The 26,774-nt window shown below is 44.7% G+C and overlaps 1 protein-coding gene and 1 pseudogene across 2 annotated transcripts in view; one reads left to right on the top strand and one right to left on the bottom strand.

Annotated features, from left to right (window-relative positions):
• Positions 1-26,774, top strand: part of WDR88 (WD repeat domain 88) — a 46,489-nt gene that overhangs the window by 8,288 nt on the left and 11,427 nt on the right. Inside the window, exons 2-8 of one of the 2 annotated variants that reach the window (XM_020899282.2) lie at positions 2,379-2,489; positions 7,848-7,936; positions 9,199-9,262; positions 14,516-14,654; positions 17,308-17,437; positions 23,972-24,117; positions 26,103-26,185. In XM_020899282.2, the coding sequence (XP_020754941.2) occupies positions 2,379-2,489; positions 7,848-7,936; positions 9,199-9,262; positions 14,516-14,654; positions 17,308-17,437; positions 23,972-24,117; positions 26,103-26,185 (762 nt within the window). Of the gene's footprint in view, positions 1-2,378; positions 2,490-7,847; positions 7,937-9,198; positions 9,263-14,515; positions 14,655-17,307; positions 17,438-23,929; positions 24,118-26,102; positions 26,186-26,774 lie in introns of both variants that reach the window. The other variant, XM_020899281.2, reaches the window with a different exon arrangement.
• Positions 10,728-11,512, bottom strand: LOC139030043 (charged multivesicular body protein 3 pseudogene; annotated as a pseudogene).

Raw genomic sequence — 26,774 nt, 5'->3', positions numbered from 1 at the left:
AGGAGTTTTATGGTGTCATGTCTTATATTGAAGACTTCAAGCTATTTTGAGTTTGTTTTTGTGTATGGTGTGAAGCAGTAGACTAATTTCATTGAGTTACATGCAACTGTACAACTTCCCCAACACTACTTGCTGAAGAGAATGTTTTTTTCCCCATCGTATATTCTTGCCTTCTTTGTTGAAGATTAGTTGACCATGGGTATGTGGTGTTTCCAAGTTTCGGTATTATGAATTATATAGCTATGAAGACCCATGTTAAAGTTTTGACATATGGTTTCATTTTTCTTAGGTACAAGTCTAGGAGTAAAGTTACTGCATCATAAGTTAACACATGTGTTTAAATTTTTGAGGAATGGCTGAACTGTTTTCCAAAGTGGCTTCACGATTTTACATCACACTAGCCATATATGAGAGTTCTGATTTCTCCACATTCTTATCAATTCTTGTTATTATCTGATTTTTTTGATGATAGACATTGTTCTAGGTATGAAGTGGTTTCTTTTTAATTTAGTGTTTAGATGTTTGTGGCAGATGCATATAATGGGTTGCTTTTAGTAGACTGATCTATATAGCAGCCCTGTAATTTTTATTTTTGGCTGTGCTGGGTCTTCATTGCTGTGCATGGGCTACTCTCTAGTTGTGTGCAGGCTTTTCATTGTGGTGGCTTCTCTTAGTGCAGAGCATGGCTCTGGGGCCCGCGGGCTTCAGTAGTTGCAGCACATATGCTTAGTAGTTGCAGCTCACAGGCTTTGCAATGCAGGCTGAGCAGTTATGGTGCGCCAGTTTAGTTGCCCCTCAGCACGTGGAATCTTCCCAGGCTGGAAATTGAACTTGTATCCCCTGCATTGGCAGGTGAATTCTTTATCACTGGACCACCAGGAAAGTCCTCAATACGTTTGTTTGGTTTGTTCTGTTTTTTATATTTAGGTACTGTAATTGAATGTACCTAACCCAGTTTTATCGAGGTATAATTGATATACAGCACTGCATAAGCTTAAGGCATACGGCATAATGTTTTGACTTACATACATCATGAAATGATTACCATAAAAAGTTTAGTGAACATCCATCATCTCATATAGATACAACATTAAAGAAATAGATTAAAAATATTTTCCTTGTGATGAGAACTCTTAGGATTTATTCTCTTAGCTCAATATGGTTTTGATTTACCTTTCCCTAATGGCTTATGATGTTGAGCATAGTTCCATGTGTTTGTAGATAATTTACATACCTATTTTGGAGAAATGCCTATTCAAATATTTTGCCCATTTTTAATTTCTATTGTTTGTCTCCTTCTTGTTGAGTTTTAAGAGTGCTTTATGTATTCCATATACAAATCCTTAATCTGATATATGACTTGCAAATATTTTCTTCCATTGTGTGAGTTGTTTTTTACTTTCCTTTAAAAATTTTTTTCTTTTTGTTTATTGTTTTCTATTTTCTTGATGGTGTCATTTGAGGCACAAAAGTTTTAGTTTTGATAACATCCAGTTTATCATTGTTGCCATTGCTACTACTTGTGCTTTCATTGTCATATCTAAGAGATCACTGCAGATCCGCAAAGATTTACACCCATGTTTTCGTCTAAGAGTTTTGTAATGTTAGCACTCACATTGAGGTCTTGATCCATTTTGAGTTAATTTTTGTATATGGTATGAGGTAAGTGTCCAACTTCACTCTTTTGCATGTGAATATTCACTTGTTCCAGCACAATTTGTTGAAAAGATTTTTCTTTCCCCTTTTATTTATCTTGGCACCCTTGTTGAAAATCAAGTGACCAGAAATATGAGTGCTTATTTCTGGATTCTCAGCGCTAGTACATCCATCTGTATGTCTATCTTTATGCCAGTACTACAAGACAGTCTTGATTACTGCCTCTTTGTGTATTTTGAACATTGTTTTGGAATTGGAAATTGTGAGTCCCCTGTTTGTTCCTTTTCAAGATTGTTTGGGGGCTTCTGCTTCCCTTGAGTTTGTTTATAAATTGTAGGATCAGCTTGTCAATTTCAGAAGAGAAGTCTGCCAGAAGGGTGATGTTGAATAAATGATAAATAAATAAATTAATTAATTAATATAAACACTTTGGAGGGTATTTTCATAAGAATAGTAAGTCTGCTAATCCATGAACATAGGATGCTTTTCCATTTATTTAAGTCTTAAAATTTCTCTTAACAATGTTTTGTAATTTTCAGTGTATAATTTTTACACTTTTAAAATTAAATTTATTCATACTTTGATGCTTTTGTAAATGCAATTTTTTCTCAATTTTTTCTGTATTGTTCATTGCAAGTGTATAGGAATGCTATTGATTTAAAAAAATATTGATCTGGTATTCTGCAACCTTCTGAACTCATTCAGTCTATCCTTTTTTTCAGATCCCATTTAAAATTATGAGGGGGCACGAGCACATTGTGACTTCCTGTAACTTCTGTGTGGATGACGCTAAGGTCCTCAGCGGCTCCTATGACTGCACCGTGAAGCTGTGGGTAGGTGGCCGTGTTAGGTGGAGCCAAAACATCCCGTAAGCTTATGTCACCTCCTATGAGATTTCCCCAGTACTAAGTTCCCAGACATTCAAGGATCCCAAAGATTTGGAGAAGCCTTTCTGAACAAAGTACAAGAAGCAGCAGCAAAGTGAGGCCTCACTCTGGTGTTAAGTCACTGGAGAGATGAAGTTAGTGTGGCTGCTGTCAGCCTGCTGATTTGGATACAGTGGGAGCAGGGACAGAGACCACTGGACTGGGAGCTCGCCAGCTTTTGCTGGAGGCTGTGCCTGAGGGTCTCTGAGCTGTGTCATCTCTCTGGGTCTCCTTCTCACTTGGAATATTCAGTTCCATCCTCAGAGATGGTATGTTCAGGCCTGGGCGATCACAAGAGGACAGAAAAGTGGCCAAACCTGGGACCTGTCCATGAAGGGCGATTGGGAGAGGCAGGCCAGAGAATAGGTCAGTGCTGTAAGATGCAGGGAGCAGGGGCCAGGAACAGGGGTGTGATGGACAGACGAGGTTATAGAGAGGTGGCCACTATGCACTCTTTCAAAGCCTGCAGGGCATCTCCAGCAGACCCTGGTGGGCCTGCTTGGGTGTACTGCTGGTCAGTCAGGAGAAGATGAGGAGGTATCAGGCCTGGGAGATGGCCATGACCATCGGGGGCCCTTGCACAGATGACTGCATGGTGAGGCTGGGCCCACTGGGGAGGACAGTCAGTTCTCAGTTTTGCTATCTCCTCTGGCTTCAGGAGCAGGAGGGGGACAGGATGGAGTGAGTTAAGGCTGATTCCTGGGTTCCAGTTTGAGCAGCTAGGTAGAGGATATCTCCTCACCTTCCAGATCCCCTTAGAGGAACATCTTCTGGGTCTTGGTGGGTACTAAGCCAGGAAGACTAGCCAGAAGGGTTTGGAAGCTATCCAGAAAGTTCAAGCCCCACACTAGGGACCTACCAGATGTTTGACCCTCGGTGATTACATGGCCTCCTGGGCCGCCCTGAATTTCCCCAGGCTCCTGAGGATCAGCTGAGAGCTGGGGCTACTCCAGGGCCTGCCTGGCTTATTCCAGGTCCCTACAGACATCCACTCCCATCTCTTCTGTGGCCCTTATCCACCACCCCCTCCACCCAGCCCCATGATCTTGTTGGGAAAGCCACTGGCTCCTCCGGAAACCCTAGGCCCTTTCTTAGTCCTCTAGGATAACTGAGAAGGCCTAGAGGCAAGGGGGTTTCTGCTGATTGTCATCACCTATGGGGAGGGAGGTTGGTGACTTTCTAAGTGTGCATTTTGCTTTACCATCTTCAGATTGTTTTCATGTTCTTCTCACCTTTTGAGTCAGTGGAAAGACTCACAGGGGTTTCTGTCTATTTTGGCCAAAGGGTTTCTCTCTCTCTAAAGGGATGTCTGCCTGTTTTTTTCTTGTTGTCCCAGTATTAGGGACCATCCATCAAGACCTCCCTGACACCCCACAGCAGCCTCACCGCCCTTGCTTCCTGCCTACTCCATGCTCCTTCCAGGATGCAGTCACCTGTCCAAACTCCCTCCATACCTGACTTGCTCGCAGCCTTACCACCTTGTGCCACTTTCTCCCGTTGCTCCCTCTCCACCCCCTGCCCTCCTTCATAACTTCACACCTAGTTGCAAAATCACCCAGTTCTCCGGCCTCCCTGCCTTGGCTGCCCCTCCAACGGGTCCCCTTTGCTCCTCCTGGCTCTCTTTTCTCCATCTTTGTCTCTGCTCCTGTCTCCTCGTGTGGCTCTCCCTGCCCCAGTTACAGTTCTTGGTGAGCCCTCCCTCAGGGGATGACAAATCATTACCATGAGCATCGCCTTCTCCATCAAGGTATCTTTGGAAAAAGTCTCCTTGCCTCTCTCTTCCCTCCCCCACTCTCATCACTGTTTCTCCTCTCAAACCCACCACAAACCCAAACATCTGGCTTAGCCTTTTATTTATTTATTTATTTGGCTGCACCGGGTTTTAGTTGCAGCATGTGGGATCTAGCTCTCTGACCAGTGATCAAACCTGGGCCCTATGCATTGGGGGTGTGGAGTCTTAACCACTGATCCACTAGGGAAGTCCCCTGGCTTAAGCTTTGAAAAAACTCCCTTTCTCCTAACTGAAGATCATTGTGAATAATTTAGAAAGTTCATCAATGTATGAAGAAGTAGGGGAAAAAAATTATCCTTATCTTATGCCCAATCATCCTCTAGCATGGTGCATCTCTTTTCAGTCATTATAGAAAAAACCACTTTGCTAGTCTTTCTCATATTGTGGAGGTAAGATGGCTTTATCACTGCAAAACATAAAAACACAAAGAAAAAAATCATTCCGTGAACCATGAGTAAACTGCTGTGAAAAGGTTGCAGAGTAGTTTCTTTTTCCTGTTAGAACATGTATACACGTATTTATGAAATTGAGACCACACAGTAAAACTGTTTATATAACAACAGTAAACTTGGGCTACAAATATGGTCTCACCTCCTTTATTAGAACCACTTTCTCACCATTCATTCAAAGTCCAACCAATCTTAAATTATCTGAATCCACAGAAAGAGTTCCTGGTCCCAAACGCCAAGTGAAGGGGTAACTGTCTCTATTGGTTTTCCCACACCCCTAGCCAATGGCCCAGTTATTTCAAGAAACATTCAGTACAAAACACAGACATTTCCACCGTCTTTGGAATTCAGTGGCAACATCTGGCTCTATTGCCATGTGTCTCTCCTGCCAAGTAATTCATGGCAGTGCTCGCTTTCCAAGTGGGTTATCAGTCCGCGATTGCTATTTCCCCTCTTGGCCAAATGGTGGCAGTATCCAGCACTGAACCTCTGCCACCCCACAGACCTCATTCTGTTTTAGCGCTGCCCTTAGCTGGCCCAGGGCTAAGGCCACAGACTGCAATGGGCCTCATTCTCAGGACCCACAGTGATCTTTTTTGTTTAGTTCCCAGACACATTTTTTTGACAACCCCATGGACTATACAGTCTATGGAATTCTCCAGGCCAGAATACTGGAGTGGGTAGCCATTCCCTTCTCCAGGGATCTTACCAGCCCAGGGATCGAACCCAGGTCTCCTGCATTGCAGGCGGACTCTTTACCAGCCGAGCCACATGGGAAGCCCCCAGACACATATTTTTTTCTAGAGTAACACCATCCCGGGAGGCTGGATCACAGGCCATTAGAGACAGTCATTTCTTCCCAAGTCATGAGGTTTATGAGCTGAGCCTCCAGCCTGGATGTGTCCTGCCCCCATGAGTTCCTCTTTGGGATCCCTTCCTGCCAGGGGGCTTTGATTAAGGACCCGGCTGTTTAGAGTCTCATGGAGCAGGGGTTGAGGGACTGGATCTATGTGGAAAAGAGTTTGCACAGGTGGCCTGAGGCTGCTGTCCTTGCAAAGACCCGCTGACAAGGCTGGCCTTGGCTGGCATCTGGGAACTTCACAGGTAAACAATGTCCTACAGTCATATGAATCTTTCCCTAAGTGATCCAGGGGGCTTGCTGTGTCTAGACTGTGCAAAACCACATGGGTGATGCCTGTGTGACCAGACCCCAGGAAAAATCTGGGTCCCGAGGCTCAGGTGCACCTCCCTAGAAGACAGCACCTGACATGTGTTGTTACGACTGGCTGCTGAAGGAATTAAGCACATCCCATGCTACCCACAGGGAGAGACTGTCTTTTTAAAAATTTATTTATTTTTAATTGAAGGATAATTGCTTTACAATATTGCGTTGGCTGTTGATCAGCACGAATCAGCCATAGGTATACATATGTCTCCTCGCTCTTGAACCTCCCTCCCACCTCCCACACCTTCCCACCCCTCTAGGTTGTTACAGAGCCCCTGTTTGAGTTCCGTGAGTCACAAAGCTAATTTCCGTTGGCTATCTATTTCACATATAGTAGTGCATGCTACTAGGGAGAGACTCTTGGAAGCAGTGCCTGGTTTTCTCTGGACCTCGCCCCAAGTGCCCTTCCCTTTGCTGATTTTGCTTTGTGTCCTTTGGCTGCTGTAAATCTTAGCTGTGAGCATGCCTATATTCTGAGTCCTGTGAATCCTGGAGAATCATCAATCATGAGGGTGGTCCTGGGGACCCCTGACACAGAGCCCTTTGCCTCCCAGCAGGCTTGTGGTCTTAATGTGAATTGGTCTCTGCAGATCAGGGAGAACTGTCCCAGGCCTGGTCTGGTCAGGCCAAAAGCTCTCCCAACTGGGTGCCATAATTTCACATAACAATGCAGGGTCTTTCTAGAAATTCATTGTCTTGCTAATAGCATTTGTTTCCGGGGGACTTTCCACCTCGGCTTATCCTGAAAAGTTGTGGACACATTTTTTTTTCAAAGATTTTTTTGATGTGGACCATTTTTAAAGTCTTTATTGAGTTTGTTACACTGTTGTTTTTGTTTTGGTTGTTTGGCCACGATGCCTGTGGGATCGTAGCTCCCTGACCAGGGATTGAACCCACACCCCACGTACTGGAAGGCGAAATCTTAACCACTGGCCCGTCAGGGAAGTCTCTGCATTTATTGAAAACATTTTTATTTCTGTCACTCAAGCACCTTTCACTTTGGTACCCTCATTGTTCCCATCATATTGCCAGTTATTGCCCTCCCTTGTCCTCATCACATTCTCTAGTTATCTCCCTGCAGTGTGCTAACAGTTGCCTGGGTCCCACTGTTGGATATCTTAGAGTTTGTTTTAACTGCCCCCTTTAGGTGGACATAGACTGCTCCCAGTGAGTTTGCTGTCTGTCCTCTATAACACATGATGAACCTTTTTCATTAAACTTTTCTTTTGGAGTTTAGTTAATTAACAATGTTGTCATAGTTTCAGGTGGATAGCAAAGGGACTCAGCCATACATATAATATACATGTATCCATTCTCCCCCAAACTCGCCTCCCATCCAGGCTGCCACATAACACTGAGTGGAGTTCCCTAGGCTCTACAATAGGACCTTGTTAGTTATCCATCTTAAATATAGCAGTGTGTACATATTCATCCCAAACTCCTGGGAATTTTTAGAAAGTTCTTGAAAGATCTTGCTTGATTCTGTGAAGCCTCTTTGGCCAGGAGAGAATGAGAATATTACCTGTTTGCAGCTTTGCCTTCAGAGTGGCCCGTTTCCATGGACCACTGTGGGATGGAGGAGGAGTTTCCTGGGGATGCCGTGGATGATGATGATGGCCTTCTTGCTCTGGGAGTGGCGGGGAAGTCTCTTCACCCTTCTGAGCTGGGGGAAGAGTCATAGGACCGTGGGTACTCAGACAAGCTCAGGGTTGATGCTGAACTCAGCTCACTGCTTCGGTTGACACTTTAGTGACCTCTGACCCTCTTCCGCTCTCTTCTGCTCTCTCATCTGATCCGAGGATGCTATGGATGGATCCATCGTTCGGGAATTTGAGCCGGTGCCCGAAGGTCCTGTTTTAGAATGCAGCGTCACGGCTGACAGCAGAAGGTGACTTGCCCTCATTTGACTCTGGTCAGGAAGGTGAGAGGGAAGGGCAGGCCCGCACACAGCATGCCAGGGACCCTCCACTGTCTTTTCAGCAAACACCGGACCTTACACGCCCATGTTGGGCTCATGGTTTCCATCTTTTGCTGTGAGAACCAAGTAGATGTGATGACTCTGAAAATTTTAAATGCCAAAAAGACCAAATGTACTGTGACTGAAGCCAGTCTGAATGTTCTTCATGGAGCTTCTTTCCTGCAGTCACGCCTGTGGACCGGGGCAGTTGCAGGGTTCACTAGCGATTCAGTGCAGGCCATCATGTCACAGGGGGAAACCGGGGCCCAGGAAGCCAGCCTGAGCTGACACCTGGGGAGAGTGGGTTTAGGAGGCCACCCTGGGGTGCATTTGTGTTCACGCTTCACACAGACGTGCCATGAGCCTTTAAAAGGGGATTTGCTTTAAAATGGATTTGCTTTTACCCTGAGCAGAAACTACAAAATTAATCTATTAGTGAAAACGCGTGGGGGAATTTAAGCTTCATGTACATGCTTAGTCACTCAGTCATGTCTGACCCTTGGCGACCCCGTGGACTGTAGCCTGCCAGGCTCCTCTTTTTCCAGGCAAGAATACTGGAGTGGGTTGTCATTTCCTACTCCAGGGTAAGCTTCATGGGAATTTATCTCATGCAGAGGACACGTTCTTACTGAAACATGCCATGTAAGAAGACAAGGTACACTTATATTACTGGGTTGGCCGAAAAATTCATTAGGGCTTTTCCATAACATCTTATGGGAAAATCTGCATGAACTTTTTAGCCAGCCCAATATTGTAAATGTACAAGAAAACATTCAGAATGAAATGAGCTATGACAGTCTTTTCCTGTTTAAAAAAAAAAAAAAAGACGTGAAATCAGTGGAAGAAGTGATTGATCCTTGTGAGTTGTAGCTATCCTTCTAAAAGAAGTCAATTACAGAACAGAAAAAATGATACCTTTAATGCCCCAGATAGAAAAAGATGTATTTGGTTGGCCGACGAAAGGATTAAGGAAGAGAATGGTGTCGCAGTGCCTCCTGTGTTAAGATCTCTCTGTTTTCACTGAGAACCCCCAGTTCTCCAGGGGCCTCATGAAATATCTTTAGAAAGATTCAAGTATTTTTTTGCAATCTTGGTCCTAAACTGTAGAAAGTTTCTGTTAAATATTTGATCTTTCTTAGAAACCATAGGCGGAATAGTCTGGGTCATTAAGACCCTTGTCATTTTCTTTCCAGAATCATTGCAACATCTTATGACAAAACAGTGAGGGCCTGGGACCTTGAAACAGGCAAGCTGCTGGTATGTGTGCTCTGCCCTTGTGAAGATGTCACAGCACAGGGTCTTCTGTTTTTTTTTTTAAATTTTTTAATTGGAGTATAATTGCTTTACAATGTTGCGTTCATTTCTGCTGTACAATGATGTGAATCAGCTCTATGTAAGCATATATCCCTTTCCTCTTGAGCCTTCCTCCCACCGCCCCTGCCCATCACATCACACTCCTCTAGGTCATCACAGAGCACCGAGCTGAGATCTCTGTGCTATACGGCAGTTTCCTGCTAGCTTTTGTTTTACACATGGTAGTATATATGTATGTTAATACTGCTCTCTCGGTTCATCTCACCCTCTCCTTCCCTGCCTACAGCACAGGTTCTTTGCTGGGCCCTAGGTGGCCTTGAGCCGGTCATGGATTGGGAGGAGTTGCCAATGTTTTGGGAAAGGGAAATTTTCTCAGGGACCCAACGTGATGGATGGTGGGCTCCAGGGAAGGGAAGCTGTCGGAAGCGGGCAGAGCAGGGCTCTGCTTCAGGGATGGGGAGGATGGGTATAAGGGAAGAAGTAGAGGTGGGGGCAGAGGGTAGGGATGGTGGCAATACAGACTGAGAAAACTGTGTGGGAAAAGAGACCCTCCCCGGGGGGATGTTGGCTTTTGATGGGGGCAGGAAGTAGAGCTGAGGCCATGGGGTGAAGGCCATGTGGCCAAAGTACAAGGCCACTGGTTCCCAGTCTGTTCTCCATTTCAGAAGGGGCCACCGTCCATCCATCCATCCATCCATCCATCCATCCAAATGGGCCCAGGATCCCTCTGTCTCCTGCCTGGTGTCCGGGCAGCCCCGAGTCTGCTCAAGTGCTCTGCAGGGTTTCCTGCCCCATCCCTGCTGCCCTCCCCGCCCACCTTCCCCCCGGCAGCTTCTCGTCACCTCTCTTCTCCCTTTCTCCTCTGTTCTCTCCTTAAAAAAAGAAAAATTTTCTTTTTAGTGCAAAGATCAATTTATTTTCGTTGTGAAACATTTTCAGAAAGAGAAGCCAAGTGTAAAAAAATAGTGTTCCAGTTAACATCCTGGTGTCTCTTTTCCCGTACACACATTACATATGAACACGGGCATGACAACATGACATATTCTGCTGACAACAGAGTGTCATTATATACGATCATTGATTACTCCTGACTTTTAGCATCTCCCCAAATGCTTATTTCATCTTACATAAACATCCTGCTCTTGTCTCTAGCCTCTTTTTCTTTTTGATATGTTTTTCCTTCTCTTCTTTTTTAAAAACTCTCCCCAGGATGTGTTTATTTTTTATTTTATTTTATTTATTTATTTTTTAAAGCAGAAATTTATTAAAATCCACTTATATAGTGTTTTACAGACCAAAAAAAAAAAAGAAAATACAGAGTCCTCAACATTCAGGCAATCAACTCTTTTCTCTGAAGTGCCTTGTGAGAAGACAAGACTTCTTTGCCCTCATCCCTTAAAAAGATAACTTCTATTCATACTCCTGAAAATGATGCATTTATTACACCACCTCTCAAGAACAATCTCACTGAATCCCAAAGCCTCTGAAGAGAGAGAAGAGAGATTAGCAGAGAACCTTCTCCAGAATGCAGTGTCTCACCCAGAGGTGTAGTGCAAGAGACACAGAAATGGCAGAGGCTTCAAGGAGTGTGCGCCCGGTGACGGGGCCAGGAGGAGAGCCTGCAGCCAGCTGGGGTACCCTGGCTGCGAAGTGTGGCCAGACAGGATTGCATGGCCTCCAGGGCCTCTTCCTCCTCCTCCTCGTCTTCTGATGCAGCCATCGCTCCTACAGGTTCAGGCTCTGGGAGGGCGTCCGTCACCTTACTAGGTGCTTTGCCTAAGGCCCTGCGGTGATTTCAAACAGAATTCTGTCAATTTCCATTTCTGCTGCTTCTTCCATTTCTTCTTGATCATCCATGCTTTCAAAAGTGTCCTCTAACATCTCTTCTATGATCCCAGCCTTCGTCATCTCTTTGGACAGCTCCCGCATGGTGGCCTGGATTTCCGGGATCTTCACAAGACTCTGCATGGCCTTCATCACTTCTGTACTCTTCTGCAGGGAACCAGCCACTCGCAAAACCGCCAGCTGGTTCTTCATCCCCATGAGCACTGAGTTCATGTGTGCTTTGGATGCGTAGAGCTTGCTTACAGCCTTCCTTGACCTGATCATCTCCTTGGCCAGAACCACACAGACATCCTTCTGACCCTTCTTGGCAGCATCTTTCACAGATCGTTTCACTTTTTCTTCTCTTTGGATATCAGCTCTTTGGGCGGCTTCTCCTGGGTTTTTCCAAACAGCCGCATGGTGAACTGAACTCGTCTCGCCCCTGCTGGCTTTCCATTCCCCGCGCCGTGGCAGGTCACGGGCAGCCGCCTGGGCGGGGCCGCTGAGAGGCCGTGTTTATTTAAAAAAAAAAAAATATTTGTGTATTTATTTGGCCGCCCTAGGTCTTAGCTGCAGCATGTAGAATCTTTAGTTGTGGCATGCGGGCTCTAGTTCCTTGACCAGGGATCAAACCCAGGCCACCTGCATTGAGAGTGAGAAGTCTTAGTCCCTGGACCACCTGAGAAGTCCCTTCCCTTCTCTTCGGTAAACTTGTTTTAGTACTTTTATCATTTTTGCTGCATAGAACGTCCATGCCGCTTGCCATCTATAGGGCTGAGTTAGTGATCCGCTGCTGCTTGACAAACTATTCCGAAACTTATTTTCAAACAGCAAGCATTTATTGCCGCGCAGAGTTTCTTTTTTCTAAAATAATTAGCGTCCTTTGGCCGCACTGGGTCTTCCTTGCTGCACATGAGCTCGCTCTAGTTGCAGCGAGTGGGGCTGCCCTCTGTTGCGGTGTGCGGGCTTCTGTTGTGGTGGCCTCGTTGCAGAGCACAGGCTCAGTCGTTGTGGTACATGGGCTCAGTCGCCCCTCAGCGTGTGGGTCTTCCCAATCCAGGGACTGAACCTGTGTTCCCTGCCCTAGCAGGCGGACTGTCAACCGCTGGCCCACCGCGGAAGTCCTTGCAGTTTCGTGACAGAACTATTGGAGCAGGTTAGCCAGTGGTTCTGGCTTGGGTTTCTTGCGAGGCCACGGTTAGGATGTCCTCTGGGGCCACAGTCTTCTGACGGCTCACAGAGACTGAGGGTCCCCTTCCAGGGTGGCTGTCGGCAGGAGCCCCCAGTTTCTCTGCACCCAAGTCTCTCCTCAGGGCTGCTTGAGTGTCCCCAGGACACGGCGGTTCACTCCCTCAGAGCAAGTGGCTTAAGAGATGGCAGGAGGAAACCCTGGTTTCCTTCTTCTTTTTTTTTTAATTTTTGAGGTTATAGCTGGTTTACAGTGTTTCAGGTATATGACAAAGTGATTCAGATGTGTATTTGTGTGCATGTGTGTGTATATATGTGTACATTATAAATGTGTATACTTATGAATATAAACACACATATTCTTTTTCAGATTCTTTTCCATTATAGGATATTATCCCACCCCCACTTTCCCCTTTGGCAAACATAAGCTTGTTTTCTATGTCTGCGAATCTATTTCTATTATTATCTATTAATAATAGAAATAATATCAATAATAGAAATAATAATCTATTATTTACAAACTTATTTTGTAAATAAGTTCTTTTGTATCATTTTGTTAAGATTCCACAATAAATGATATTTGTCTTTCTCTGACTTATTCCACTTAGGTATGATATCAATAATCTCTAGGTCCATCCGTATTGCTGCAAATGGCAATAATTCATTCTTTTTGTGGCTGAGTAGTATTTCATTTTATATACATACCATATCTTTTTTTTAATCTGTTCGTCTATCAGTGAGCATTTAGTTGTGTTCTTGTCATGGCTATTGTAGATAGTTCTGCTGTGATCATTGGGGTGCATGCATCTTTTTGTTATTTATTTATTTGGCTGTGTCAGGTCTGAGTTGCAGCATGCAGCATCCTTGTTGTGTCATGCAGGATCTTTCCTCATGGTACATAGGCTCCAGAGCGTGTGGGCTTGGTAGTTGCGGTGTGCAAGCTTAGTTGCTCTGTGGCTTGTGGGGTCTTAAGTTCCTCGACCAGGGATCAAAACCACATCCCTTGCATTGGAAGGTGGGTTCTTAACCACTGGATCACCAGGGGAGCCCCACATACATCTTTTTGAATTAGAATTTTCGTCTCTTCCAGATATATACCCCGGAGTGGGATTGCTGGATTATAGGGTAGCTCTAGTTTTAGTCTTTTAAGGAACCTCCACACTGTTCTCCGTAGTGGCCGCACCAAATTATATTCCCACCCACAGTGTAGGAGGGGTCCCTCTTCTCCACACCCTCTCTAGCATTTATTATTCATAGACTTTTTGATGATGACCATTCTGACTGGTGTGAGGTGATAGCTCATTGCAGTTTTGATTTGCATTCCTCTAATGATTAGTGATGTGGAACATTTTTGCATGTGCCTGTTGGCTATCTGTATGTTTTCTCTGGAGAAAGCCCTGGTTTCTGTTGTGACCGTCACAGACTATCACTTTTGTTACATTGTATCCAAAGAAGTAACTCACTGCATTGAGCTCACACCTGGGGCAGGTAATTAGTCTCCACCCTGGGGCTTCCCTGGTGGCTCAGAAGGTAAAGAATCTGCCTACATTCCTGGAGTCCCAGGTTTGATCCCTGGAACGGGAAGATTCCTCTGGATAAGGTAATAGCCACCCACTCTAATGTTCTTGCCTGGAGAATTCCATGGACAGAGCAGCCGGCTGGTTTGCACTCCGTGGGGTTGCAAAGAGTCCGACATGACTGAGTGACTTTCACTTTTGTGGAGAGAGGACTGTCAAAGAATTGGGGAGCATATTTTAAAAGCTTCACAACAACAAGACCATAATTTATAACATACAGAGAGATTTTCCTTTCCTAGAATGTTGAGTAACTCTCTGTCCTGGGGGGCTGGGACTGCAGAGTCTTGTCCTCAGGCAGACTTGTTTACCAAACTGAACAAGAGTCAGGTTGGCCATTACTAAAACCTTGCTGCCAGTTCTGCTAGGTGCCCCCTATCCTTGTTCATCTCTTCTGGACACACATTAATTACATGTATTAATTAAAAATTAATTCATGAAAACTAAATAAACATTCAGTTCCTTGTTTGCACTAGTTTATTACAAGAACTCAGTGGCCACATATGGCCAGTGGCTGGCATATTGAACAGTGCATAGATAGAATATTTCAGAAACTCCTGCTGGAACACTGGGCTAGAGAGAAAACCTTTTGATTGTTGCCCTATTTCAGTGGAAGCTCGGTCATGAAACCTTCATAGTCTCTGCTAAGTTGTCCCCTGATGGTAAATACGTGGTCTTGGGCCTGGATGTGGATCATGGAATCTTTATAATAGATGCGAAAGACTCCACCACCGTGTCCCATATCAAAGGTGAGTTGGTGTAGGCTCCCTGCTCTGTTCTGTCTGTTAGGATAACAGCCACCTGTCACTTGAATGACAGTGAGTTTATTGTTTTATTTGGTAAATCAGCAATACTGTGAACCATGTCGTTAAAGATGGGACATTGATGGATAAAAGTGAAGTGAAAGCCGCTCAGTCATGTCTGACTCTTTGTGACCCAGGCCAGAATACTGGAGTGGGTAGAGCCCAAGTTCTCCAGGCCAGAATACTGGTGTGGGTAACCTTTCCCTTCTCCAGGGGATCTTCCCAACCTAGGGATCGAACCCAGGTCTCCCACATTGCAGGTGGATTCTTTACCAACTAAGCTATCAGGAAAGCCCTGATGGATAAAAACATAGGCAACTAAAATCAAGACTGGTTAAGGCTTTTCCACTCAGTCTCGTGCTTATAATAAATGAAACATTGTTCTGCTTCAGCCTCACATGGACATTTAAAGCCCATCTTTTATTGAGTGAAGACCCAAGCTTGGCTTGCCTGGTGGCTCAGATGGTAGTCTGCCTGCACTGTAAGAGACCCAGGTTCAATCCCTGGGTTGGGAAGATCCCCTGGAGAAAGAACTGGCAACCCACTCCAGTATTCTTGCCTGGAAAATCCCATGGATGGAGGAGCCCAGCAGGCTACAGTCCGTAGAGTCACAAAGAGTCAGACATGACTGAGCGACTTCACTTTCTTTCTTTCCAGGCTTCTTAACATTTTATGTGTATTTTCCCACATTCCTCATTCTTTACTGCTGAGTCACCAGGGAAGCCCATAAAAATATTAATCACTGATTATTAACAACACACATATTTATTCTAGATGATTAGCAATTTTATTACTATCAATTGTCAGGTATAAAAAAAATTCAGGTAATTAAAAAGACTAGAATGGCAACTACTGAAAAAGCAGTCATCAAATGTCAATTTCCTGGTTGTGATCCTGTGCAATCATTGTGTGAGATGTTACCTTTGGGGGAAACTGAGTGACAGGCATACAGGATCTCTCTGTGGGATTCCTTAGAACTGCATGTGAGTTAACAGTTAACTCAGAAGAAAAAATAAAAGCATACATAATCATCGGAAAAAATTTGAAAGTGTGTGAGCAGTGGACTTCCCCAGTGGCTAAAGTGGTAAAAAAAAAAAAAAAACCTGCTTTCAATGCGGGAGATGCGAGTTTGATCCCTGGTCAGGAAGATACACTGGAGGAGGAAATGGCAACCCACTCCAGTACCTTGCCTGGAAAATCCCCATGGACAGAGTAGCCTGGTGGGCGATAGTCCATAGAGTCCCAGAGTCAGACACGACTGTGATACTGCCCATCCTGTCTTCTCCCCGGTGGTGGTGGTGGTTTAGTCGTTAAGTAGTGTCCGACTGTTTCGACCCCATGGACTGTACCCTGCCAGGCTCCTCTGTCCATGGGATTCTCCAGGCAAGAATACTGGAGTGGGTTGCCATTTGCTTCTCCAGGGAATCTTCCCTACCCAGGAATCGAACCCAGGTTTCCTGCATTGCGGGCAGATTCTTTACCGACTGAGCTACAAGAGAAGCCTAGTGGGATCTATTATTATGATTATTTTTAATTTAAAGGACTTTGCTTATAATTTATTTATTCTAGTCTTCCACAGTATTTCTGATTTGAATTTTTATATCCCTCAAGTTCAATGGAAGAAGTGTTTTTAAAATTGTACTGTGAGATAGTATTTTTTTTTTTTTTTTACTGGAGTATAACTGCTTTACAATGCTGTGTTAGTCTCAGCTCTACAACAAAGTGAATCAGCTGTGTGTTGACATATATCCCCTCCCTCGGGAGCCTCACTCCCACCCCCACACATCTCACCCTGTTAGGTCATCCTAGAGCGCTGAGCAGATTCCCACTAACTATTTCACACACGGTAGTGTAGACACGTAAGTGCTGCTCTCCCGGTTCATTCCACCCTCCCCTTCCCCACTGTGTCCACGGTCCATTCTCTACGTCCATGTCTCTGTTCCTGCCCTGCAAATAGGTTCATCTGGGGAGGTACCTATCATTAACAGTACACTGCTGGGTGGTCTTCCTGTGAGTGTGTGTACGTGCAAACACACACATACCCAGTACTAGTTCCCACAGACATCTAATGCTTATTTTTATCACCATGGAACCATGATGTGTGTCCTGCCACACAGCGTGCATTTTTCCCTTGATGTGTCACCTCGTACCGTCTCTCCCCTCACACTCTAAGCCCTGTCTCCACACCATGCTCCTTCACCCTGTGTCCTCATGTCAAGCCTTGGCACACCCTGTTCCTTCTGCCTAGAGTTCTCTTCCTTTCCTGTTTCCCTCCATAACTTTTAGCGACCTCTCAGGGCTGGGCCAGGTTTCCTTTTGTTGGTTTGGAGCTGTGACATTTGCTGCAGGTTGTTGCCTGCTCAGAGGTGTCTGCCTGTGACCTCTGAGGGGGAAGGGGGCAGAGCTCCTGGTTCAAGGCCTGGTATCACAGCAGGCATTCAGGAAATGATTATGCAAGTGAAGAGTCCCTTCCTTGTGAAAACCAGAGTTGTGTTTCTATTTTACTGTCGTTGTCTGGGGGGAGCAACCTCAGTGTCCCAGGGGCGTGTGGCCCAGAGTGCAGAAGGTGCGGTATCAAGTCACTTTCCCTGTGCCTCAGATCCTCACATGATGACGCTCACCGCCTGCTGCTTTGACCCCGACAGTCAGAAGGTGGCTTCCGTCTCGTTTGACAGGAGCATCAAGATCTGGGATGTGACGTCACAGGCCTCGCTGCTCACCATCACCAAGTGAGGAGGCTGGGCAGCATGCTGCAACAGGGAGGTGGGCGGGATTCACACCCTCCTGGACTCGGCCCGTGCACCTTGAGCTCCCCAACTGGTGCGGACATGCGGCATCTCCAGCTGTAGTCCACTGCGGTGCTACGAGCAGGCTGGAGATGGAGAAGGGGAAGGGGACAGTCAAGCAAGGGCAAACCCCTATAGTAAGTCCACTACATACGAACCTTCAAGGTGCAAGCTTTCAAAGATGTGAACGTGTGAGTCCGCTCCTATATGCCAGCTGTCGTACTGTACTACGGTACTTTTCAAGGTTCTGTAATATTAAATGTTTTTATTTTTTGTGCTTGTTTTTCTTGTACATATTATTTGTGTGAAAAGTATTGTAAGACAGTACTGTATAGCTGATTGCGTTAGTTGGGTACCTAGGCCAGCTTTGTTGGGCTTACAAACAAATTGGATTTACGAATGCACGCTTGGAACAGAAATTAATCCTATGTAGGGGACTTACTGTAGTTGTAGCCTGTGGGCTGGGACGGGCCTCAGATGCATTTGATTCAGTGTGAGCCAACACTGGAAAACATTGTGCTGAGTTGCCCGCTTCCTCCCCAAATGTGGGTTTCCAGCATCTCCTGCAAAATGAGATCTGATCTTCCAGGGCCCTCAAGGGTCACTCTGTCTGTGGCCACCAGCAGGTGTGTGGGCAGCTCTCCCAGTGGGGCCCGGAGTCATGACCTCGGAATGTGTCATCCTGCCCACTTGGCTCAGTTATGAGCCCTGCTGGCCTGGGTCAGGCTTTCTGGTCAGTTTCTGGCCAGGGCTTAACAGTATGCAGGTTCCCATCCTGGGTGACCTTTGACTTTAGTTTCCTCACCTGCAAACTGAGCCCCAGTGAGGTCTGAAGGAGACAACAGACAGAAGTCCTTAGCGTAGGATGCATGGTGGCCACTCAGCATTTTCTGGAAATGTGTTCTTTACAAGAAAATATAGAGACGAGGATTCTCAGTGCTACAGGACAGGCAGGGCTGGCTTCGCGGCGTGAAATTCTGAAGTCACACGGGGTCCCACATGCAGGAGGGCTCATACTTGGTTTACTGATCTGCTGCCGATGTCTTGAAATTCTTCACTTTTTAAAAAATATTTTTATTTATTTATTTGACTGTACCAGGTCTTAGTTGTGGCATGAGGGGTCTTTAGTTGTGGCATGGGAACTCTTATTTGCAGCAAATGGGATCCAGTTCCCTGGCCAGGAATGGAACCCAGACCCCCTGCATTGAAAACTTGGAGTCTTAGCCACTGGACCACCAGGGAAGTCCCCAAATTCTTCATTTCTGAACAAAGTACCTCAAATGCTTTTATTTCAAAAATATGTGATTTACTTTTTGAAAATGTCAAACATGCAGCACAGTACAAAACTTTGAAGGTACAAAAGAATACAGAGTGAAAAATTCTCTCTTAGCTGTCTCATAACCACTGTTTCCTGAGAAGCCATCACTTTTCCTCCTCCCTTCCTGCCTGTGGGCTGCCTTTCTCTCTTAACAGTTTTTCCAAGATATAATTCACATGCATCCTACAAATTACCATTTCATGTACATAATTCAGTGGTTTGGGGGATGTTATTATTATTTTTAATTGTCTTATTATATGTACAAAATTTTTAAGCTATTTTACTGGCATTAATTACATTTATGATATTGTATGCCCATCACCACTATTTCCAAAACTCTTTTATTACCCAAAGAGAAACTCAGTACCCATTGAACAATAGTTCTCCACTCCCTTCAATCCTAGTCCCTAGTAACCTAGACAGCATATTAAAAAGTAGAGATACCACTTTGTCGACAAAGACCCAGATGTTCAATGCTACGGTTTTTCCAGTAGTCATGTATGGATGTGAAAGTTGAACCATAAAGAAGGCTGAGTGCTGAAGAATTGATGCTTTTGAGTTGTGGTGCTGGAGAAGACTCTTGATAGTCCCTTGGACTACAGGGAGATCAAACCAGTCAATCCTAAAGGAAATCAACCCTGAATATTCATTGAAAGGACTGCTGCTAAAGCTGAAGCTCCAATACTTTGGTCACCTGATGTGAAGCACTGACTCACTGGAAAAGACCCTGATGCTGGGAAAGATTGAGGGCAGGAGGAGAAGGTGGTAACAGAGGATGAGATGGTTAGATAACATCACTGGTGCACTGGATATGAATTTGAGCAACCTCTGGCAGAGGATAAGATGGTTAGATAGCATCACTGGCTCAATGGAGATGAATTTGAGCAAACTCTAGAAGATAGTGGAGGCCAGAGAAGCCTGGCATGCTGCAGTCCGTAGGGTCGAAAAGAATTGGACATAATTTACTGACTGAACAACAACAACAAATTAACCTCTATTTTCTTCCTCTATGAATTTTGCTTATTCTAGATATTTCATATGAATAGAAATCATACATTATTTTTCCTTTTGTGTCTGGCTATTTCATTTAGCATAATGTTTTTAAGGTTCATCTAATACATGTTATGGCATGTATTAGAATTTCATTCCTTTTAATGACTGAACAATATTCCACGAGTTGCTTCTGTCTTTTAGCTATTGTAAATAATGCTGCAGTCAACATTGGTCTACAAATATCTGTTCAAGTCCCTGCTTTTAATTCTTTTGGCTATATATCTAGGAGACAAATTTCTGGATCATGTCATAATACTGTGTATAGCTTTTTGAGAAACTTGGAATTTGCATTTTAATTTTGCAGTGGACCTTGCAAATCATATAGCTGTTCTTGCTAGATAATTTTGAAAATCCATACTCTTAACTGATTTTGAAGCTTGCAAGGAGTAAGCATAAGTACTTTGTTATAATTTTTTAATGTTTTCAAAGGTAACAGAAAATTCAAGAGAAGGAAGATCTATTGTACATGCCCATGCTTTTGCTGGCCATGTTCTGTCTTCTGATGTTCCAAGTTTTCCTCTTTCACCATTTTCTGTTTAGAAAAATTCCCTTTAGCCATTCTTACAGAGTAGTTTTGAGAACAACAAATTCTCTTAAGTTTTCCTTCATCTGAAAATGTCTTGATCCTCCCGTCATTCCTGCAGCATATTTTTGATGGATATAGAAATCTGGATTGACAGTTGTTTTCTTTTCTCCTCTGAACGCTATCATGTCACTTTTTTTCTGGTGTCCATGGTTTCTGATGAGGAATCCACTGTTATTCAAATTGTTCTTCCCCTATAAGTAAGGCGTTGTTTCTCTTTGGCTACTTTAAAGATTTTTTCTCTGTCCCTACTTTTCAAAAGTAGAATTATAATGTGTCTGAAAATAGATTTCTTTGAGTTTGTCCCACTTGGGATTCACTCAGCCTTTTGAATCTGTTCTTTGCCAAATTTGGTAAAATTTCAGACATAATTTCTTTGATTATTTTTTCAGCTCTATCTTATTTCTCCTTTTCTTCTGAGATGCTGAAGCCCCAAATGTTAGATATTTCATTATATTCTCATAGGTTCCTAAGACTCTCTTTGTTCTTTTTCAGTCTATTTTTTGGATTGGTTAATTTATAGTGCCTGTCTTCATATTTACTGATTATTTCCTATGTTATCTTTATTAAGTTTTATTTTTTAGTTTTTGTTATTGTATTTTTCAGTTCTAAAATTTCTATTTGGTCATTCTTTATATCTTCTATTTGCTGAAGCTTTCAATCTTTATGGTTATTTTAAACACAATTATAATTGTCAATTTTTTATAATTTTTAAGTAATTTTTATAATTTTTAATAATTTTTATGCATGCATGCTAGGTCACTTCAGTTGTGTCTGACTCTTTGTGACCTTATGTAGGCTCCTCTGTCCATGGGGGTTCTCCAGGCAAGAATACTGGGTGGGTTGCCATTTCCTTGTCCAGGGGATCTTCCTGACCCAGGGATTGAACCCGTGTCTCCTGTGGTTCCTGTAGTGCAGGCGGATTCTTTACCACTGAGCCCCTGGGAGAGCCCTAGAGCATTTTTATGATGGCTGCCTAAAAATTTTTGTCAGATAATTCTAACGTCTGTATTATCTAGGTATTGGCACCTGTTGACTCTGTCGCTCATTCTTGTTGAGATTTTCCTGGCTCTTACTTAGGATGATGAGTGAATTTCAGCTCCATCTTGGATATTTTGAGTATTATGAGACTCTTGCTGCTGCTGCTGCTAAGTCGTTTCAGTCGTGTCCAGCTCTGTGCGGGTCCCATAGAGGCAGCCCACCAGGCTCCCCTATCCCTGGGATTCTCCAGGCAAGAACACTGGAGTGGGCTGCCATTTCCTTCTCCAATGCATGAAAGTGAAAAGTGAAAGTGAAGTCGCTCAGTTGTGTCTGACTCTCTGTGACCCCATGAATTGCAGCCTACCAGGCTCCTCCGTCCACAGGATTTTCCAGGCAAGAGTACTGGAGTGGGTTGCCATTGCCTTTGTTATTTAAATCTTCTGTTCTAGCAGGCTGCCTCATTAGAGCCTGGCGAGAGTGGCGGTCTAGACTCCCAATCAGCCTTTGCTGAAAGTGCTGGGGATGGGATTGCAGTTTTCCCTAAGATTTTTGACTGGAGTAAGGCAGGTGTTGTCTAAAGGTTTTCTGTCTTACTAGGCTATCTCTTTGGCTAGGAAGAACAGGGTTTTCTTGGGAGCCTTTTATCCAGTCCCCATTGTTTTGGGACTTGCAGCTTTCCCAGTACTCAGTTCAGGATATAAGAAGCAAAAAGAAAATTGTAGGTACTCAACAGCATGCCATCCTTGGGTCCCAAGATCCTTAGCTAGTCTGCCTTCTCTTCTCCACTGTTCACAGTTTTCTATTTGCTCTACAAATGCCCAGGGCTCTTAGCTGTGCTTAACAGGAGGAATGGGGAGCAGTGCATTGACTCCATCTTGTCCAGAACTGCAAGTGCAGCCCAAACATTTTCCCCAAACTTTTGTATTAAGTAAAACGGTCTTTTATGATACGTGGAACTTATCTGAAATGAGAGTCGCATCCCGGAGTAGAGACCCTTGGTTTAAACCTCAGTGACCGTCTCTGGCTTCACAGGAGGGCTTGCTATTTCCCTTCAGTAATGCTGGGATGGTTCTTACCCCACCAGGCACTGGGACTTGGACATTTTAAGCCTGGACACCCCTGAGAAGCTGACATTTCTTCTCCTTTGATCCTACTTGGTTTGCACACTTCAAAGAACCAATACAGGGTCTAAAACTCTGACTCGGGTGCTAGGAAACAATTTGTTCAACCTTTTCTTCAGTTAGATGAATTGATATTATAATCTAGGCTACTCAGAGATGTTCAATTATGTTTACAGTTTTGCTTGAAAACCCTATTTGTTACAGTACATGAGAATCATAGGGAAAATACTTTGAGGATCATGAAACAAAACAAAACAAAAAGCAGAATTCTGACAATTTTTTTTTTTTCTTAAAAAATAAGGTGGTTTGGGCTTCCCTGGTGGCTCAGTGGTAAAGAATCCATCTGCCAATGCAGGAGCCATGGATTTGGTCTCTGATCCCGGAAGATTCCACATGCTGTGGAGCAACTAAGCCTGTGTGCCACAGCTATTGAGCTTGTACTCTAGAGCCCAGAAACTACAACTGTTGAGCCTGCATGCCACAGCTTCTGAAACCCACTCACCTAGAGCCCATTCTCTGCAACAGGAGAAGCCACTGCAATAAGTCCTCACACCACAACTAGAGAGTGGCCCCCTTTCGCCACAACTCGAGAAAGTTCATGAAGCAACAAAGACCCAACACAGCCAAAAGTAAATACATAAAATTTAAAAAGACATTTAAAAATTGAGAATAAATAGCCCCAAACTTTATTCATCAAGTGTCCAACATTAAAATATGCTTTAGTGGCACTGAAGACAGATAAGGAGAGAGGGAGAGGGGAAAACAGAGCATTTGGTGTGGGGAGAAGTACGGGGTGTGAGTGAGAGAAGGGTGGGGAAGATGGGGGGAAGGAGCCATGCCCCCCTGTCTGGGAGAGAAAGGAGGGGAAGGGGGGAGCAGAGGAGACCCACCTTAAACCTAAAAAGCTATTAGTCTGTTAACTGTCACTGACAATATTTCCACCTGCTCTTTTTTCTGAAGCCTCAGGCAGCTCTGAATAGGGTGGTGGTTCTCAGCCAGGGTCAATTTTGTACCCCCGTGGACATTTGGCAGTGTCTGGGGGACATTCTTCACAATTGGAGGTGGAGGCTGCCAGCATGTGCCAAGGAGTGCCCAGGGATGTTGCTAAACATCCTACAATGCATAGGACATCCCCCTACCACAAAGAATTATCCAGCCAAAAAGGTCAATATTGCCATTATTGGGACCTCCTGGAATACTGTAACATAGTTAGATTACTTAATATTTGGATCATAGTAGGCAGTGATCAAAAAAGTAATATCCATTAGGTCACAAGGCATCAGCTCCAATGCCCACTCCACTCGCCTCCACTTTAAGTATGCCTCCAGATTCTCCAGGAGTGACATGCTAATGTGTGCACCCTCTCATATGTATTGCAGGGCACATAACAATGCCATCTCAAACTGTTGTTTCACCTTCAGTGGCCATTTCCTGTGTACAAGCTCCTGGGATAAAACCTTGAAAATATGGAATGTCCACACTGGGGAGTTTCGAAACCGTGGAGCCTGTGTGACTCTGATGCAGGGCCATGAAGGTTGTGTGAGCTCCTGCCACTTTGCCAGAGACAGTGAGTAATTAACACAGAGAAGGATTCCACACCGTGGGACTGCTGGGGCCAAGCTCCTCATGTTCCATTCACTTGGACCCTCCTTAGTACAGAGAGGCTTTCCAATGATGCCCACAGTGAGGGTGGATTTATTTTCCTCAAGAACCAAGAGACAGATCCATATGCACAAGTCTGCAAGTGACAGACACTCAGCTTGATGTAGCCAAGGCAACAAAGTAAATCTATTAAATTCTGTAATGAGCAAGTCCAAGAGCTGATCTCCCTTCAGGAGTAGCTGGATCCAGACACTCAGACGATGCTCTCAGGAAGCCAACTCTTCCACTCTGCACCCCAACTCAGTTTCTCTTTTGTATTGAGCTTTCTCCTCAGAGAGGCAAAGATGGCCTCTGGTGGTCTAGGCCAAACGGTTCTGGCTACTGACAGTCCTAGAGGAAGAGAGACCCTCTTTCTGATGGCACCCACACAAGTCCCAGGGAAGACTCCCATTGGTTCAGCTAGAGACACATGCCCATCTGTGAACCCGCCCCTTCCACAGGGAATGGAAGTCTCTGATTGGCCAGGCCTGGGAGACTTGCCCATCCTTGGAGTTTTGCCTTCTGAACCAAAGGCACCGAGAATAGGTGAGGGGTGTTTCCCCATGGGACATTGTGGAGCTGTTTCCAAATAAAGAGGCATAGATGTGAGCAGGAACAATGACAGGAAACAGCCAGGGGCAACTGGCTTCAGTGAGGGCCATGACTGATCCTGACTTCCAGGAGCCAAAATGTTGTACTCCCCAATCCTTGTGGGGAGTGGGGCTTGCTCTGTGTGACAGGGGTTGGGGAGGGGGCTGCTACCCAATCAATACACACATAGTCAGGGCCTGACTTGAGGAATGTTTCCTCCTTCAGAAGTAGCATCTCTGTAAGTCAGACCCTCCTATGAGGTATCCCACCAGCTTCTGTCTTTGGCTTTCTATTTAGGTTTCAGAGTTGTCTATAGTCAATCATCACTTATTTGCAGATTCTGTATTTGTGAAGTTACCTACTGGGTAAAATTTATTTGTGACCCTAAAATCAATACTTATGGCAGTTTTACAGCCATCCATGGATACATGCAGAGCAGTGACAAATTTGCCATAGGCACGTGCTCCCAACTGAGATTGGATGAGGTGACCTTCTGCCTTCTTTCAGTTCTCTTATCATAAGATGTCTTTTTTGTGATCTATTTAATTCCACCTTTTTTTTTTTTCCATTTTATGCTTTTTGTTTATGATTTTTCTGTTTAAAGAGGCCCCCAAACATAGTGCTACAGTACTGTCCAGGATCCTAACTGTGTGAAGCCCGTGATGTGCTTTACAGGGAAATACAAGTTAGATAAGCTTTGTTCAGGCACGAGTTATAATGCCAGTGGCCATGGATTCAATGTTAACAAATAAGCAGTATGTGTTAAATAAGGCATCTTTAAACAGAATCAGACAGAAAACAGGGTTAAGTATTGATTGGCTGATGAAAATGTTGTGACCAGAGGCTCACAGGAACTCAACCCCACATTTTACCTATGGCCAGTCATTCATTGAGTATTTGAGATGACTTTGTAGAGCATAACTACCACGAACATTGAGAACAAGTGAAAGTGTTAGTTGCTCAGTCATGTCCAGCTCTTTGCGACCCTGTGGACTGTACCCCACCAGGCTCCTCTGTCCATGGGATTTTCCAGGCAAGAATACTGGAGTGGGTTGTCATTTCTTTCTCCAGAGGATCTTCCCAACCCAGGAATCGGACCTGGGTCTTCTGCACTGCAGGTAGACTCTTTACCATCTGAGCCACCAAGGAAGCCCAGCTCAGTTGACTGGGGGCTGTTGAGTCACACCAGGAAGAGGGTTGAGTGTCCTCAGCCACAGTGGCGCCTCACAGATGCATCCTCGGCCCGCTTTCGCCTCACCAGAGGAGGAAGCAGTTGGCTGAGGAAGGTTACCCCCTGAGATGCTTTCATTTGTGTTCCAGCCTCTTTTCTCGTGTCTGGAGGGTTCGACAAGACCGTGGCTATTTGGGATGTAGAAGAAGGCTACCGGAAGCTCTCCTTGAAGGTACCAATGCCAGTATCAGATAGAGGATCTGAGCATCATTCTTTTTTAAAAAAAATATATTTATTTTGTTTGTTTGACTGTGCTAGGTCTTAGTTGTAGCATGTGGGATCTTTTTTTCAGTTGCAGCATGCTGGAGCTTTGGGCTTCCCAGGTGGCACAGTGGTAGAGAATCCGCCTGTCAGTGCAGGAGACATGGGTTTGATCCCTGAGTTGGGAAGATGCCCTGGAGAAGGACATGGCAACCCACTCCAGTATTCTTACCTGGAAAATTCCATGGACAGAGGAGCCTGGCGGGCTACAATCCATGGGATCACAAAAGAGTCAGACACAACTCAGCACATACAAGGAACTAATAAGTATGCTGGATCTTTAGTTGTGACATGTGGGATCTAGTTCCCTGACCAGAGATTGAACTGGGTCCCCAGCACAGGGAATGTGGAGTCTTAACCACTGGGCTACCAGGGAAGTCCTTGAGCTTCACTCTTTAGCCATTTCGTATTGGGTGCTGGGGATACAACAGTGAGACAGACCTAAATACTCCCAGTGGAACTGACACCTCTGTGGAGGATGACAGACAAGAAAAACAGCA

The sequence above is a fragment of the Odocoileus virginianus genome, chromosome 20 (assembly GCF_023699985.2).
Source record: "Odocoileus virginianus isolate 20LAN1187 ecotype Illinois chromosome 20, Ovbor_1.2, whole genome shotgun sequence".
Classification (NCBI taxonomy): Eukaryota; Metazoa; Chordata; class Mammalia; order Artiodactyla; family Cervidae; genus Odocoileus; species Odocoileus virginianus.
Note: the sequence above shows the minus strand (reverse complement) of the source record. Positions and strands in the feature narration are given on the sequence as shown.